At 41.3% G+C, this 11,694-nt stretch overlaps 1 protein-coding gene across 1 annotated transcript in view; it reads left to right on the top strand.

Moving 5' to 3' along the window:
- The first annotated feature begins 603 nt into the window (after nucleotides 1–603).
- Nucleotides 604–11,694, top strand: part of MCOLN2 (mucolipin TRP cation channel 2) — a 103,503-nt gene continuing 92,412 nt past the window's right edge. The window contains exon 1 of the mRNA XM_042781691.1: nucleotides 604–680. Coding sequence (XP_042637625.1) covers nucleotides 604–680 — 77 coding nt within the window. The remainder of the gene's footprint in view (nucleotides 681–11,694) is intronic.

Here is an 11,694-nt window from a genome sequence, read left to right as displayed (position 1 = left end):
TTAGAGTGACAGGTGATAAGTTTTTCTTGTGTCTCCGAGCCATGACCCTTGTCACAGAATTCTGTGATCATGCCCTCCAGAATAAAAGACTCGCCGACATGAATAACTTGTCTGACAGTTTTATGTGTCTTTCTCATCGTGGTGTCCACAGAATCCAGCCGTCTGTCTGGAGCTCACTGAATGTTTGCTGAATGCATCAACATATGCATATGTTGATATGAAATGATTAAAGAACTGGACAGAAGAATGGATGTAGAAAACAATGTAGCAAAGCATAAAGTGATAAAGGAAAGAACGGAGAAATAAACAACGAAATGAAGAAAGGCAGGAGTAGCGGAGGGCAGAGAGTAAGCAGCCTGGCCGCCGAGGGGCGGTGTGGAGGGTGAGCGGGCCACCTCCTACTCGCGCTCCACGGCTCAGTTCCCTTTATAAGGCTCTTCTTCCCGGACATAGGTCCCGGCAGACACCGAGGAGCTCGAGAGGGCTGGGTTACAGTGCTGTACGCTGGGGACGTGAGCGCAGGAGCCGCGAACCAGTACCCGCGACCAAGGCAGGTGTAATCGTCCTGCCCTCAGTCTCCTACTGACGCCACCGGGCCGCACTATGCGGCACAGCGTGGAGGCGCTGGACTTGCAGGTGTGGAACTGTGCCTCTGGCCTGACCCGGGGGCCCGGCCACAGGTCAGTACTACAGCGCGAGCACCTCCACCCCACCCCGCCCTCCCCTGCGCCCGGTCGCCGCGCAGACCTCTGGCTACAGTCTTTTCCTGGTCTTCTCGCCGCCCCCGAACCTGGGCTTTATCCCAGGTGCTATGTTCCCTCCAGCCTCCGGGAGTTCTGAGGCTGGCTCCCTGACACGTGGAAAAAGTTCCCCAGGGCACCAAGATGAGAAACACGCGGTTGCGGTTCTCCAGCCCCGCCAGCCCTGGCGGGAAAGACAAATATAGTGGTGGGAGGTGGTGACTCGGAGGCGGGCCGGGGACGCCTGGCCACGCGCTGTACCTCGCGGGGCGCGTACAGAAGGCCTTTGAGCCCCGCCACGACGCCGTCGGAGCAGTGCGGGCCTCACCGGCGACCGGCCGTGCCTGCCCTGGGTCGTGGGTCTGCGCCCAGCGGCCGGCTGCAGTAAGGGTAAGAGAGGGAGGGCTGAGAGAATGGGAGCCAGCACCCAGAGGGATTTCAGCTTCTGGGGAGACCTTCCGGGCTGCATGTCCGGCGAATCATTTTCATACTCCGAATCCGTGAGGGCGGTGAAAAGTTTTGAAGGTGAAGGCATGGCCTGGGAGCCTTATCGCTTTTCCCAGTGTAGGAACCCTGAGAGAGGATCAGGTGTTTTCAGGTTAACAGTCAGATGAGGCGCCTGGACTGCATCTTTCAAGATATTGGACTCTGGAGAAATCCTCACAAACGTGATGGCTTTACAGTTCTAGAGTAGCTCTTTTCTTGCTGGCTTGTGAATGCTTATTTTAACTGCTTGCATTACACTGAGTTAGTTAAAGAAAACTGGGCTTTGCCTTCCGGAACAAACAGGCCTTTACCTCAGATGGGAGGGGTTGTAATGTGGTTAACCCCAATTCCTCTGCTTTATGAAAAGGCATACAGTTTAGCAGGCTGGCCCTGCTAAGGTGCCTTTTCCTCTGTGGCATAAGTTTTTAACAAGCCCGTAGCACAGTTGAGCCGGGTGGTGAGTACAAACAAGCATTGACTACTCCCTACCTCTTCCCTACTCCCAAAACAAATAAAGTGGTGGGCTGTTAAACTTTCTTAAAATAGTATTAAGACTCTCTCTTGCTTCTCCTGGCCTATACTCTCAATATTAGAGATGAACTTAATGCTAACAAGGAAAGCGATATTCAAGAGAATTTACTTGAGTTTTGGGGCTATTCAGATAAGTATATTTTTTGGACTTAACAGGCCAATTTTGAATTAGAGAACATAACTTTGGTTCACCTTTTTTGATAACTGGATGCTTGTGAATGTCACACCAAAATGACTGGGACTGTGTAATTTATAAACTCTCTTTCGTAATGCTGAGCTGTTTATTTGTAATGGGCCAGATGAGTAGAAATCATACATTCCATCAGTCTCCTCTGCCTTAGCCCTAATTGTACTGTTATAAATGGTGGTGAGGAAATGGGGTCTGGGTTTATTTTATAGTCTTCCGCTTGTGTTGATAAACAAGCTTGTGCCTGCTTAAGCAGGTGGGGTGGGATATAATCATTGTATTTTTTATCTTGACCTCAATATTTTTTTCCTAAAACATTACCTTCATGGCTTAAATGGTTATATCATTTTCATGAACGTCTTCAGTAACTCCTATTATTAACAGTAAAACCACTGGCTCTTCAGGGTAAATAGGCACTCAAATGTGGAAATAAATAGCTTTTGAAGGAATTCAGATTTGAAATATGTGTCATCGTAAATTAGGAATGAAGTAACCCAAAAAACCAAACTGACTGCCATTGAGTCGGATCTGATTCATAGCGACCCCTCCTTGGGTTTCCAAGGCGTTATCACTATGGAAGTAGATTGCCCAATCTTCCTTCTGAGGAGTGACTGGTGGGTTTGAACTGCCAGCCTTCTGGTTAGCAGTCAAATGCCAGGAATGAAGTAAGGGGCTAGCAAAAGAGAGAAGGGAGAGGATGTCTACGTACCTTAGAATGCAAATTTTGATACCTTGTGTAAAAGTTACCAAAAATATGAAAGGTTTATATATCGAAGGAAACTTTCTTTGTTGATTACCAGGGGTGGGGTGGGGAGGAAACACTGCAAAAACAAAAAATTAAAGAAAAAAGGTACTAAATATATAGTTCTTTCCAGAAGTGGGAAGTGGACTCCATATTTCCAGGAACTTCTCAGAAACCTACCTTAGTTACCTAGTGCTGCTATGACAAAAATACCACAAGTGGGTGGCTTTAAAAAACATAAATATATTTTCTTACAGTTATGGAGGCAGAAGGTTCAAATCAGGGTCTCAGCTGTGTTCATTTCTTCATGAGTGTTCCTTGGCTTATAGAGAATATTTCACATGACATCTGTTTTCTCCTATATGTGTTTCTGTATCTATTCTGGTCTTTTTATAACTCAGAAGTGATTAAGTTTAGGAACCACCTCACACTGGTAATGACCACATTAGTGTAACAAAAGAAAAACATATTTCCAAATAGGATCATATGCACAAGGGCCAGGATTTCAACACATATTTTGGGGGGACACAATTCAATCTATAATATCACCTTTGTGATGTTCTAATCAAATAGCACAGATTTTGGGAAATCTAGTAGCTTTTTCCTTATTGCCTCACTTTTTTTGAACTCTTTAGCTCATCTTACTTTTCATACTTTAAGAACAGTGTGACCTGTTAATGCTTTAAACTCCCATTGCCATGAGCTCTCCACAAGCACACTGTTATGAATTGATTTGTGTGCCCCCCAAAATATATGTTAGAATCCTAACCCCTATACCTTTGGAAAGGAATAGTATGGTATAGTGGCGTAGTGATTACAGCATTTGGTTGTCAACCAAAAAGTCAACAGTTGGAACCTACCAAGTGCTCTGCTAGACAGAGATGAGATAGTCTGCTTCTGTAAAGATGTACAGCCTTGGAAACCCAGTGGGGAAGTTCTACTCTGTCCTTTAGGGTAGCTATGAGTCGGAATTGACTCTATGGTATTGGGTTTGGGTTTATACTAATATAGGTAGCCCTGTTTGGAAATAGGCTTTTCTTTGTTTTGTTAATGAGACCATATCAGTGTAGGGTGTGTGCTAAAGCTGACCACCTTTGAGTTATAAAAAGAGCAGATTAGACACAGAGACAAGTACACACAGAGAAAGACAGGTGCCACATGAGGATGGCCAACGAATCAGTGAACACTGGGGGCTACAGACAAAGAAGGAATAAACACCTGGTTTGGACTTTTAGTCTCCAGAACTGTGAGAAAATGATCTTCTGTTCATTGAAGCCCATACTTGTGGTATTTGTTTCACAGCAGCATTACGAAACTAAGACACACACTCTTCTCCTTTTAAAACAGGCACATTCCCTACCCTTTCCCATGCAAAAACCAACCAACCAACAAACAAACTCACTGCCATTGAGTCTATTCTCAGTGCAGTCCCAGACTTATGATAAGGTTCTGTTCCTATAACTCTATTATAAATCAATTCTGATGGGAATTGAATGCTTTTTTTTTTTTTTTAGTTTTATTTATTTATTTTTTTGTATTGTCAGTATCTTTACAAACCCAATCTTTGAACATCTGGGACTGAACATTTGAGAATAACATCAGCAAATTATGCACTCCAACAATGTATGTAGTACATATTACTAATGATAAAATGTGCCAAAAAAAAAAGGAAAAAGAAAGAAAAGAGAAGACAGTTGTTAAGTGTGGTTCCTTGTAACTTGAATACATACTAAGTTGGGGACTCCCCCTGTACTTGGAAACTATTAAGTCCTGATGAAGTATTTGAGGTCACATTCTTTTCTCCCAAGGACAGTATATCAAAAGTGTTGCTTCGAATAATAAAGTAATAAATAATTTTATAGTGCACAACTTTGCACAGAATGATAGAGAATAACTTGTCCGACAGAATACAAAACTGAAAGTTAGGAACAAAGGTATTCACAAGCAAATCTCTTCGTTAGGTATCTATCAGTTTCACTCAGAATAAGACAATTTTTTCAACTCAGTGGAATAACAGTTGGTTTCTTGTAGCTACAGTTTTCAAAGTAAAAATAGTGGCCCAAGAAAACTCTTGGGGTTGTAAAAATTAAAAGTGGAATCTCGGATTTTTCTTTTTAGCTGAGGCAAGTAGTGGAAGTTCCTGGTGTCAGTTAAAAACAATTAAGTCACCATTCTAGTGAATTTTTATATCACATGTTAAGGGTTTTATGAAGACAAGTAATTTTATTTCCAAATTTAATTTTTGCTATCAAATTGCATTTTTTTTTCAGTATCAAATGTTTAAACCATGTTTTTGATTTGTTTGTTTCATCGGTTTTGTGTTTTAATCTCTTCTCACTCTCTTACCCTATGTCTAACTGAGCTTACTACTCTTTCTTTTCCTTTTCTTTCTTTCTTCCTTTCTTTTTTATTGTGCTCTGGGTTCAAATTTATAGAGCAGAATTTGTTTTACATTCAATAGTTTGTGTACATTTGGTTTCACTCCCTGATTACCATCTCCAACCCTAACCCACTCTGCTCTTCTCCCTTCCCTGTGACACCCCCATCACTGTGCCATTCTTAGTTATGCACTCCTGTCTGTCCAGCTTTCCCTCTATGTGAATGCTGCCCCTCTGGTGCCCCATGGCCGATTGCTCCAAGGGATGTATCTCCATAGAGTAGGTGGGTGCATCATCCTGGGTTGGGTGTTCTGCATGTAAGTCTTACTGCTGTTGGGCTGAGAGCCAGTCCTTAGGAGTGAGCCCTGTCCAAGGCCCAAAGTGTATTCCATAGTCATGGTCTTGGGGGTCCCACCAGACTCTAGCCAACCAGTAATTCTTGTTGTTATTGTGTTTTTGAATTTTGTTCCACATTTTTCCTCCCACCCTATCCAGGATCTCCAGTGTTGATCCCTTCCCAAGTGGTTGGCATTGGTAGCTGGGCATCTGGTTCTTCTGGTCTTGAGGTTCATCATATCCTAGGGCTGATTCTTTCCAAATGCCCTTGGTTTTCTTCACTCTTCTTCTCTCCATGCAAGAGGAGCCATTAGCAGCATCTTAAATGGCCACTCGAAAGCTTTTAAGACCCCAGTTGCTACTCACCAAAGTAGGTTGTGGAACAAGAGTTTTATGTATTATATTGTGCCAATTGAGCCTGGTGTGCCCTAATACTATGGTCCTGTTACTACTCTGTTTTGAACTTGGGCCTCAGCTTCCTTTTCCCTGGACTGAGGAAACTGCCTTGGGGGTGTGTTGCCAGAGTTCTTTTACTCTCAGTTGGGTGAACAATACCTTTCTTCTTTGAAGGTTGTATTTTGTTGTCTCTCTTTGAGTACATCTTTGTGGTTTTGGCTTAAAACATGTCAGACAATAATTGGTGACTGGTTGTGTAAAAGGAGCCCTGGTGGTGCAGTGGTTTTAGTGCTTGGCTGTAGACCAAAAAGTCAGCAGTTCAAATTTATCAACAGCTCCATGGGAGAAAAACATGGAAGTCTGCTTCTGTAAATGTTGCAGCCTCTGGAACCCTATGGGACAGTTCTGCTTTGTCCTATATAGCCCCTTTGAGTCAGAAATGATTTGATGGCAATGGGTTTAGTGGTGCAAATGGTTAATGTGCTAACTGCTAACTGAAAGATTGGTGGTTTGCACCCAGCCAGAGATGGCTCACAAAAAGGCTTAATGATCTTGTTTCTGAAAATCAGCCATTGGAAACACTAGAGCACAGTTTTACCCCTACACATTTGGGGTTGCCGTGAGTCTGAATTGACTCAACTGCAATTGGTTGGTTTACTAGTGATTCTAAAATACTGGAAAATTGCCATTGTTATCATTCTAGAAAACAACAATTTAAATGGTAGGCCTTTTCCAAAACCATGGTTAAGTGTATAGTGGCTAACTGAAAGGCTAATGGTTCAAACCCACCAGCAGCTCTGTGGGAGAAAGGCATAGTGATCTGCTTCAGTAAAGATTACAGCAAGGAAGCAGCACAGGGCTGTTCCTCATTATCACTATGAGCTGGAATTGACTGACAACACCCTCATTATCACTATAAGTTGGAATTGACAACACCCAACCACAATAACAACATACGAAAGTGAGAGACCTGCTAGAGATGGGGTGAATCTAGGGACTGACCAATGTGTCACTGAGGTAGGCTTGTCCAAAAGTAAGGTAAACTCACTACTTTGAGGAAAAATGATTAATTACGATTTTCTAACTTCTTTTAATTTTACTCTTACATGGAATCATCAGCTCTCTCTATTAAGATACTATTAAAACATCTATTAAATACCCTATTAAAATTGGTAACACTTATTGAAAGTGTTAGAGAAATGAAAAATGTAAAAAAATTCCATCATTTTAGTCATCTTTCCGAGCTTTAACTGAATGTGGAATCCTGTATTGCTAAGAAATGGGAATTGCTTTTACTTATCTCTGACCGTAAAAGCTGATCTTCAGTATTTTCAAGAAGGGTGTGGCTTGTTCAGGCCAGGCACTTCAAAAATGTACAGTCTTAGTTCTGCTTCCCTGCTAGTCTGAGGCAGCAAGTTGGTGATCAGAGATGATTTTAGGAACTTGATGGGATAGTTGTCTTTAGGGAAATTATTGAATGTTTTAGTGTACTCGTCTTTATGGGTATCTCTTTATGGGAAAATGAAAATCTCCAATGGCCTTCCTCTGTGGTGCTTCTAAGAATCAGAAAAACCAGGTTATTTATGTTCTGAGAAGGTAACCGATGTTTCTTTCTTTGCCTTTTTTAAAAAAAAAAGAAAAGAAAAAGAAAAAGAAAACCAGTAGCTATCAACTTCCTGTAATTGGTTCCCAAGTATCCCAGAATCTGAGCTAACTGAACATTTTTTTCTTTTGTGAGGCAAGCAAATCATGAGGAAATTAGTCCATAAAAAGAGTTGGTGTGAAAAAACAATGTGGGAGTTCTTAGACTCCGTTCAAAGTCTTCCATCTGCAAGTTGTCCTGTGACATTTACCCTGAGACCACTGCAGGCATTGCTATAGAAATGCTAGGTTTTAGTCTCTGCATTTACCTCACTCCACCCTCCATCCTTCACCCTCCCAGCAAAAACTAAAGGCAGGGAAATAACTGATTCCTAATACGTATTAGAGGAACTCTGGTAGCTTAGTGCCTAAGGCACTTGACTGCTAACCAGAAGGCTGGCGGTTCAAATCCACCAGCCACTCCTTGGAGGGAAGGTTGGGCAATCTACTTTTGTAGGGATATCGCCTCGGAAACCCAAGGAGGGGTCACTATGAGTTGGATCTGACTTGATGGCACATAACAACAACAACAACAATACATATTAGACCCGCTTTCTAATAGCTTAAGGAGCTCTGGTGGTGCAATGGTTAAGGTATTCAGCTATTAACCAAAACGTTGGCAGTTTGAACCCACCAGCCACTCCATGGGAGAAAGATGAGGCAGTCTGCTTCCTTAAAGATTTATAACCTTGGAAACTATGAGGCTGGAACTGACGCAATGGCAGTGGGCTTTTTTTTTTTTTCCTTTTGGTTTCTAATAGCTTATTTTAACTCACAGTACTAACTCAAGAATTCACACATGTTCATCAGAAATCAAGAATATATGGAGAACTCAACAAATAAAATTAATATTACTTCCAATGCTTGGAAAGGAGCCCTGGTGGTGCAGTGATTAAAGGACTTGGCTGCTAACTGAATGCTCAGCAGTTCAAACTCACCAGCTGATCCTAGAGAGAAAGATGTGGCAGTCTGCTTTCATAAAGGTCACAGTGTTGGAAATTCTATAGGTACAGTTCTACTCTCTCCTCTAGGGTTGCTGTGAGTTGGCAGTGGTTTGGTTTGTAATACATAGGCGGTGGAGACAACTGAGTGCTTGACTGCTCACTGAAAGGTTAGCAGTTGGAACCCACCCAAAGGTGCCTTGGAAGAAAGGCTTGGAGATCTGTTTCCAAAAGATCGCATCCAGGAAAACCATACGGAGTGCAGTCTTGCTCTCAAGCACATGGGGTCACCATGAGCCAGAATCAAGGCAACTAATAACAAATTAAACCCAATGCCGTTGAAGTGGATCCCTCCTTGGGTTTCCGAGGCTGTATCACTACAGAAGTAGATTGCCCATCTTCCTTTCAAGGAGTGGCTGGTGGGTTTGAACCGCCAGCCTGCTGGTTAGCAGTCAAGTGCCTTAGGCACTATGCTACCAGAGCTCCTAGTAACAGGTTACCAAGATGTTTTTGCTCATTTATCACTTCTATATATATGACGACAGTGAGTGTGTTTTGTTTTTTATTGTTATATACAAATATAAGGAGCTCTGGTGGGTTATTATTATGGGTTTATATACAAATTTATATACACTTATATACAAATATAAATCTACACATTTTGGAAAATGGGATCTCAATATTTCTCATTTGTCATTTACTCTTTTAAAAATTTAACAATATGCTACAGACATCTTCAAGTCAGTGCAAAGTTACAAATAGGGCTGAAATTAAAATTTTTATAACCTTACCTCTCTGATCTGATATTTCAAAATTTGTAGTATAAATCAATAGGGGTTGACATATAACTCTATATTTCTGTATCTCACAGACACTTTTATAACGTCCTTTAAAATTTTACATTTCCTTCAAGATTTTTTCTCTTTTTCCTTCTTGATAAATAAAAATTTTAAAACAAATTTCACCTATTTAATCATTACTGAATTTTTGTTGTTAAATGTTCACTGGCCTGTTTAAATCCTTAACCTTTCATTATTATGGGTTGTCTTTTTCTTATTAATAGTTTTGAGTTCTCTATAGGTAATAGAAGGAGCTCTGGTAGCATAGTGCCTAAGGCACTTGACTGCTAACCAGAAGGCTGGCGGTTCAAACCCACCAGCCACTCCTTGGAAGGAAGGTTGGGCAATCCTACTTCCGTAGTGATACTGCCTCGGAAACCCAAGGAGGGGTCGCTATGAGTTGGGGCCGACTCGACGGCACATAACAACAACAACAACAACATAGGTAATAGAGGGAGCTCTGGGTGGCACAATGCCTAAGGCATTTGACTGCAAACCAGAAGGCTGGTGGTTCAAACCCACCAGCCACTCCTTGGAAGGAAGATTGGGTAATCTAACTTATTTAAATATGTTTTTGACTTTTTCTCCTAGTCTGTTTGTCTTTTAGTTTTTTAAAGTCTTAATTTTTTGTGTTAAGTCCTATCAGTTGTTTTCATGGCTTCTGAGTCTTGTCATGCTTAGAAAGGCATCTTAAACTATAAAAATATTCTCTATCTTCTCCTATTAGTTTTATTTTTTAATTAATTGAAATTTTGTTTTGGTGTTTTGTTTGACAGAGGACTCATTTTCTCTTTTCCAAATAGCAAATTATTACGATACAATTCATTGAATAATTTATTCTTTGCAAAGACATTAGGAATAGTGAATAAAACAAGATAAAGTTACCATTAGCAAACTAAGCAACTAAATTATCTAAAACTCTCTAATATATCTTGGCCAAGCGACACACACACACACACACACACACACACGAAATAAAAAATAAATAAGTAAATAAATATAAATTTTATGTGGTAAAATACATATAACATAAAACTTGCCATGTAAACCATTTTAAGTGTACAATTCAGTAACATTAATTACATTCACAGTGTTATACAACCTTTACTCATTCATGAAACCTGTTGCCATTGAGTCAATTCCAACACATACACTTGCTATGAGTATACCACTTTCACCACTCAATATATTTTTAGTTCAGTTTTTATTAACAATCTTTCAGACTTTCTATTATTATTATTCACCCCCAAAAACCCAAACTCATTGCCATCAAGTTGATTCCGACTAATAGCGACCCCCATTGGGTTTCCTAGGCAGTAAATCTTTACGAAGTAGATTGCCCTGTCTTCCTTCCACGGAGTGGCTGGTGGATTTGAATCAGCAACCGTCTGGTTAGCAGTCAAATGCCTTAGGCACTATGCCACCAGTAACAACAAAAAACACACTGCCATCAAGTCAGATCTGACTCACAGCGACCCCTTCTTGGATATCCAAGGTGGTATCACTATGGAAGTAGATTGCCCAACCTTCCTTCCAAGGAGTGGCTGGTGGGTTTGAACCACCAGCCTTCTGGACCAGAGCTCCTTATTATTAGTAGTAGTAGTTAATCTCAGAGGTTGCTGGCCAAGGAAGAGTTCATGTAGTCAGAGTTGTCTTATTCCTTGACTCATTTTTCTCCAATAAATATTTATTGAACACGTAGTCTGTGTTAGGTAGTCTGCAGTATGCTGAAGGATACAGTGATAAACAGACAGATATCTTCAGGAAGCACTCTTGTAGGAAAGACCAATAAAGGTTGTGATGTCCGTGGCAAAGGAAACAAAGTAAAGAGAGAGGAAATGGGAAAGGCAACCTTTGATGGAAGGGTAAAGGAGCCCTCTATAAAGAAGTAACATTTGAGCCAAGAACGGAATAGCTTTGTGCAAAGAGCGGGAGGACACCAGTAGGGCAGATGAAACAGCAAATGCCCAGATTGAGGAATGTGCCAGGATCAGTAAGGAGGGTATGGCATAGTGAGGAGGGGGAAGAGAGGACATGTCGTGAGGTAGGCAGGAGTCTTAAACAATGGGGGGAAAAGAAAAAGAAAAGAAAAGGGGAAATCAAAGCATGACTTTAGAGCAGTGGTTCCCACCTTTTGCTGCACATTAGAATTACCTGGGAAGCTTATAAAATTCTTGATACACAGCTCACACTTCATACTAATTAAATCAAAGTGTCTATAAGCTGGGGGGTGGTTTACTATCTATTTCCTGTAGAGAGCTTAAACTATTAATAAGAAAAAGACAACCCATAATAATAATAGGTTAAAGATTATTTTTTTTCTGATTGTGGTAATTTATTATACAGCAGCTGTTGGGTTCCCTTTCGGCAGGGCTCCCACAACCCAGGTCAGGGATAACGCCGCCCAAAATCACTCACGAAAGACGTCTCTTGATGCAAAAGCAGGAGGAGTTTATTCGAAGTTCCAGCGCGCTGGG

Source organism: Orycteropus afer, unplaced genomic scaffold (genome assembly GCF_000298275.1).
Source record: "Orycteropus afer afer isolate SDZICR_OR568_19922 unplaced genomic scaffold, OryAfe1.0 scaffold00152, whole genome shotgun sequence".
NCBI lineage: Eukaryota > Metazoa > Chordata > Mammalia > Tubulidentata > Orycteropodidae > Orycteropus > Orycteropus afer.
Note: the sequence above shows the minus strand (reverse complement) of the source record. Positions and strands in the feature narration are given on the sequence as shown.